Below are 6,650 nucleotides of genomic sequence, written 5' to 3'. Positions count from 1 at the left end.
AGAAAAGAACAGAGGAAAAAAAAAAAAAAAACCGTAAGAACAGCAATACTGGCTCAAACAAAAAGTTTTTGCAAACTGGTTTCCCCATAGTCAGTAATGGTAAATAACTGACACTAGGGGAGAATAAGACAGTACAAATACATGCTGATAGTTTTTGCGTATTTCTCCCTAATTTGAACAACCTCAGGAGTTTCTACAGCCAAACATTGTGACTTTGTACTCAACTGTCCTGGATGAACTCTTCCTTCACGTAATTCTTCCATTCAGTTTTTGAGCCCTTATAAGCCTTTTCTTTTTTAATCTACTTTCATAGTAACCTGTCATGTTGAGCTTCAGAGTTTAATGAAATGCTTCGTGGAAAAAAAAACCATCTTTTTGTTTTGAACCCACTTCCCACATATGCTATTTGATATTCTGTACTTCTTGGGTAATGAATAGCAATTCCTTACTCACCTTTTACCATTATATCAAGATTTTACAGAACCCTACCACACCTTCATCCACTTCTCTTTCCTAAACTGAAAAATTTTAACTTAATTGGTTGCTCTTAGTTGATATTATTCAACTTCTTTGACCATCTCTGTACATGTCTTTGTCTCTGTCTTTCTCGATTATGTCCTCTTTGCAAGGAGGCTGACCAACTAGGGCTTCATCCAATATCGAAAACATAGGCGCACTGCCTTATTTAAATTTAAACAATTGTTATAAGCGTAAAGACATGCTCTCCTTTCCTATCCCAATGATTTATATTGTTTTGTTAAGTCATTTAAAAAATATGTCTACACTTGGCTATATGTAACATCAGATCATGTGTCACATGTCAGTATGTGGGATCTGGAAAGATTATATACCATATATACACAATTTTTCATCAAGCCACCCAAAGAATTCTTTTATACATACGTAGTATGGATCTTCAATGATAAGTTGTTTCTGTGGATCATAAGTTCCAAGCAGCTCAATTTTGGCCTTGCAGTCTTTAACTTGGTTGCTTTTCCTTTTCAGATCTCTGTAAGAGAGAAAATAAAATTTTTCTGTGAATTTTTCTTCAAAACTTTTTCGGCATCAGCATGAGATGCTCAATGACTGTTTCCAGAGAACACAGGAAAATAATATGCATCTGGACTCTGTCAGTTCCGTGGACTCTCTACACTGCTGTTTGTTTTCATGTTGTGTGGTTTGGGTTTTTTTTTCTTTTAACTGAGTATGGAGAACATGTACATAAACTTAATGCAAAGCATAAACAAGCAGTCAGGCACTCACTTAAGGCTTAACAGAACTTTGTAACAGTACGTTTATCAAGTTCTTCCTCAAATCAATCATTAGTATTTTCAATATCCACCTTTAGCTTGTATTGAACAAAAAATAATGGAAATTATCTAGATATTTTTCCAGAAGTATAAGTAAGCTGCTCCCATTTGTTCAAAACCAGTGTTTTAAATTGGTATGCTGCAAGTGCTCTCAACACTACCTCTGTAACTCCTGTCAAGTCCTACTATATTTGGTTAACAGAAAATGGTAAATTGGTGAGCTAGACTGGTCTTCCCTTTGAAATACTGTAACATTTCATCACATTGTCATGTCCTGTTTCTTCTACATTGTCTCCCATTGATAAAACATACTTGTTTCAAGATGGTATTTTCCCCACCTACTTACAAATGGCTATTAACCCAAATGCAGTTATAATGTACCTCTCATCATCTTCAGATTAAAAGCAGCTCAGTACTACAATTTTCACAATGCTGAACTGCCAGAACATATTAAATTCTTTTAATATTACACATCTCAGATCATTTTACTTACCCAACATTAAAAAGCTGAAAAACCCCGTGAATACTTAGTCATAAGCATAATCAGTTTTAAGAAATTCAATTCTAATTATTAATTCTGAGTAAGAAAATAATTTTAGAAAGCTTAGAAATAGCAGTGAGACCAAAATACTGTTTTTCCTTGAAAAATCAGGACTCTTCCAAGAAGTTATTGCTTGAATTTATAGATTCTCATTAAATTCTCTAGCCCTTTATTATTAAAAAAATGTCTAACCATTTCCTTCAAGGCTTTTAGCATACCACTTAATGAACAGGAGAGGGCCAGGTGGCTATGGTACTAAGGAAAAGGGATGTCACAAATCTTCCCTTTCTGGCACTCCATCAGCACCTGGAATCAGCCTGCCCTCCTAGTGCTACAAAAAGGCACATTTCTCAGGGAAAATGGTTGAACTGGGTGCAAGTTTAAGGTGAAACTTAAGTGTAGCAGTAGCAATATCCCTATGATAGTTGTGACATTTCTTCTGCTCTACAGCTCGTATCATATGAATTGTTAATATGGAAGAAGTTTCCATTCAAGAATTCAAGTGAAAATAGAAGTAAGCCTAGTCATGCCTTTGCGAGACTTGCTGCAATCAAGCAAAGTGTTTCATTCATGGAGGCTGTGTAAGAGAGGTCATTCCACACATTCTACAAAATTCAACAAAATAATACTTAGTTAAGTAGTGCTGCTTCTGAAAGTCTATGTGCTACTAACAGGGTTTTATTTGGGCTTTGGGTTTTTTTAAACTAACTTTACAAGTAATAGTCCTTACAAGCACTTTGATACTTGTACTTTATTAAAGCTCAGCTCCTTAACCCCAATCACCAATATGTATGTGATTAAGTAGAAATAACGATATCTAAATTCTCACACTAGGCAGCTACTTCACCAAATCTTTCTAAAGCATAAATTGCCTCAAAGACACACTTAATTAGAACATGGCTAACAGCAACAAACAACATTTCCCCAGCTAACAACCTTACTTATCTCACAGCTTATTCCATTTCTATTCAAAAATAGAAAAGAAAAACCCCGCACCATATTTAATCCCTTCCAAGTTTCCACAGTGTCTTTTAAATCCCGTGCAATTAGAAAGCCAGATCACTGATCAAGACAGTACATCCTCATTCTTAACTGTACAGGCATCAGCTGCACATGTAGAGCACAAAGCATACTAAATTTCCACGTCCTTAATCCTTGAGTGGCATGCATCACACAAATAAACCACTGAGGTCTAGCTCACTGCACGTACTAGAAGTGAAGAATCTATCTATTAGGATATCATTCACACAAACATAAAAAAACCCCAAACCAAACAAAAAAAACAAACCATTCTCCCTCCCCCCAAAAACCCCACAAGACAAGCTCAACAGTAAAATATGCCGTCTGCCTTCAAAGTGACTCACGAGACATCACTAGAAGTAATCCACATGAAACTGTTCCATTTCTTCATACATTACCTTAGATTGCTCTCATCCATACAAAGTATATAATCAAAGGTCTGGAAATCATCTTTAGTAACCTAGAATTAAAAATACGTGCTTTAGCCTACAAACTGTGCTTGATTTGTAAAAAGGGGAAAGAAAGTACTTTGAAATTTTGTAGTTCTGATTTATTAAAAGAAACACAGATGGAAAGAATAAAACTGTGTACCTTCATCAACTTTTACAATAACTTAAGACATTTTAAGTGTACTCTGCCATAATTACCCATTTCTGCAAGAATTCCCACAAAAGTTGACTATTTCACCAATACTTTTTTAGAGCATCATTACAAGTGACATTTCTAATGCTTTCCAATTGCTAAAACTAAAGTAGGTTAGTGGAAACCATGCAGTAAAAATGTAGACAAATTACTTTCTTGATAGGAAAACAAAAATGAAGGTGACCTGGAACCAGCTGCAATAATTCTAATCTAGAAATTTGTCATTACATACACTAAAAAAGAGACCAAGTGAAATTCAAAGCTAAAGTATGATGGTATGAGTTACAATCTCTTAAAAAGAAATGCATTCACAGTATTTTAGGCCATGTAAGTTCACAAAATTTATAGTATGATGTGAAAAACCCTGGGATCTTTTGTACATCTTCCTACCACCATACCATCTGTTCTTTTTCTTTCCTGTAGTAGGAGTACTGACTCCTAAACACGAATATTAACTAAATTCTAAATTCAAGATCTGAGTTCAGAGTCAGGTAGGCAAACATTGCAGATAAACCACTAACTTAAGTACTAATGTTATCTGTATTGAATAAGGATGGCTGCAGATTTTTACCAGTATAATATTTTATTTTACATTTAAGCCTTAGCTTAAGGTAAAACATTCTCTGACCATGCCTACAATGCACAGTGTGTTATCTGAACGAAGTGTCCATAATGCAGATGCATACATGGAATAAAATCTGTAATGAGTTCACATTAAGACTGCATTTCACGCATAGTCTGTGGAAGTTTGTTCAGTACAGGTTTTTCTGGCAAGCATCTCTGAGAAGGATGTGCCAGACAAGTGAGTGAGCAAGTGAACAGACGAAAGGGCAAAACACATTATTCTGTAAGTCAGTTTTAACTTGTAAAAAATCATTTATATATTTAAAAAAAAAAACTTTTAGATGGCAAAACACCCACTTTCTTTTTTTGGTGCACATAGCAAATAGATAGTGATCAAGCTCCCATAATGGGCAATAAGACAAGACATACAGAAATTATCACCAGACTAAAGCCATTAAATGAAATATTCCACACAAGGAGAATTGAAAGGGTGAGGTGTGGGGGAGGGAACATTTGAAAAGAAATGGTTAATGGTGGAAACTAATGCAGACTTGTTTGTTTTCACTGTAAAAATATTTGCTGTATTCATGCAGTGCCTTTGACCTACAAAAATATTTTTGCAGTGGAAATAGCTCCGTTCTCCTGGCAACTCTAAGCAATACCTCTACAAGCTTCTTCTGATCACTCTACATGGCTAAACACTGGCCCCTATGAAAATATGTGTAGTGCAGACATATGCAGGAATAACATAAAAACCAGTGAAAAGGAAAAGCATACCTGCCACACTTCCTACACTCCCTGTGTACTTGACAACTTGATAGTTACTTCCCTGTGAACCAGCATTAGCACAGCCCTAAAAGCAAGATTACTGGCTGGCTTGTGCTCATAAGCCTCACAGTAATGTCAGATACAAAAAGTTTAATTGAGCAAACGACAATGAATTGAAGATACTCCTCAAAACTATGAAAACTAGTACTTTGGGAGAGGAAATTGAGGACATAAAAATTTATGTACATTTTGAGAAGAGTAGTGGAGAGTTCAAGTAGTCAAGTTTGGATGGAACTACACAGACAACAATAACTTTACATTCAAAAAAACCCCAACATATAACCATTATTAAAGGTCATCAATGAAGAAACACATCATCATTCTAATTTATTTCTTAAACAGTTCCCTTTGTTTAGAGAAGGGAAATCTTCTTTTCTCTGTCTAAAAACCAAAGAGAGGCAGTAGTCCTCAAATTTATCCAATTGTGAAACAGTGTTAAATATCAACTGGAGATTAGAGGAAGGTTGTGTTAAAGGCAAATGCATGGTTTGAGTTATACAGAAATCAATTTTGGTCTCAGCACGAATAAAAGTGAAACTGATTAATACCTATCTGTTTCGTGCATGCAGGCTAAGAGCTTAGAGAATTTCAACCAGTGCATAAACATACAGCAATCTACCATCAACTAAAATGTTGAAATACCCTTTATTTTATATATGAATATATACATTTACTGTTATACTTCACTTTTCACTTAAAATTCACTTAAACAATCACTGTATACGATGGTAAGATGTAACCAATTTAACATTCTCTCTTACATAAATCATTCTTGTAGCATTTATGCCAGTTTTGAATAAAAAAAAGATACAATCCATGATTATCATAATTATGCACAAAATTACATGAAAGAAAATGCCTTTCACTGGATAGGTAACAGTTTTCCCCAGAAGTAAAGAGGATAATTGCATGAGGTACTCATCTTACGACAGTATTTCAAAGGCAACAGAAGATAATAAATTCCCTCCTCTCTACTTCTGCAGCTCCTGTATTAAATTTTTCTTAATCTATTCTGAAACAAGTCACATACAAAATTCTATCCTTGAGTATGTCTCTAACAGTGAAACAAATACACTTCCATTTGTACTAACCTGACCACTTTGAGAACTCCTATTCTACACTGTTGAGTCACCCCCTTTCCAGAAGAACTACGAGACCGTATCAGGTCCACAGTTTAGAGAATCAGCAGAGACCATCTGACAGAAGTTTGAAAACCATTATTTGAGTTACACAGTTAACATCAGTGCAAAATTAACAGTTACCTGCAGTTCAGGGATTTGAAATTTTCTTCATAAAAGAAACTGCTTGTACTGGAATGTTTCAGAAAAATTTTCATCCTCTTAGTCTTTCATTCTATTGTCTCATTCTTGTTAATTTTCTCTCCCTGTATATGTAACATTTTAGGCTCTTCTGCTTTAAAAATATCTTAATTTGCCAGACTGTATAAGCAAATGTCTTCATTACAATGTTTTCATTCCCTCTCTGCCAAAGGAGATTATATAAATTTGTTTCAAAGCAGAGGATCAACTAGTTTTGGGTGCTTCGCTTTAGTTTAACTACTCATAAACCACCCTAGTAATACCCAAGAACACTTCTCAAGTTTCCAAGGTTTGTCTTTTAAGAATGCAAACAAATTACACTGTTGTGATAAACACCAACTGATTAGTTTCAGTACCATTTATCTTGTGTAATGAGTATTATTTATCATTACACAATCGTGTAATAATAAATAAAGCACTGACAAG

General features: G+C 34.8%; 1 protein-coding gene across 4 annotated transcripts in view; it reads right to left on the bottom strand.

The window, feature by feature from the left end:
* The window catches only part of ACP1 (acid phosphatase 1), a 34,220-nt gene that overhangs the window by 15,183 nt on the left and 12,387 nt on the right, over positions 1 to 6,650 (bottom strand). For all 4 annotated transcript variants that reach the window (XR_003991829.1, XR_003991828.1, XM_030489452.1 and 1 more), the window contains exons 4-5: positions 3,270 to 3,331; positions 904 to 1,009 (exon numbers count right to left, since the gene is read on the bottom strand). Coding sequence is in view for 2 of the 4 variants with exons in the window: in XM_030489452.1 (XP_030345312.1) it covers positions 904 to 1,009; positions 3,270 to 3,331 (168 nt within the window). In the remaining 2 variants the exon portion in view is untranslated. The remainder of the gene's footprint in view (positions 1 to 903; positions 1,010 to 3,269; positions 3,332 to 6,650) is intronic.

Source organism: Strigops habroptila, chromosome 6, assembly GCF_004027225.2.
Source record: "Strigops habroptila isolate Jane chromosome 6, bStrHab1.2.pri, whole genome shotgun sequence".
Lineage (NCBI taxonomy): Eukaryota > Metazoa > Chordata > Aves > Psittaciformes > Psittacidae > Strigops > Strigops habroptila.
Note: the sequence above shows the minus strand (reverse complement) of the source record. Positions and strands in the feature narration are given on the sequence as shown.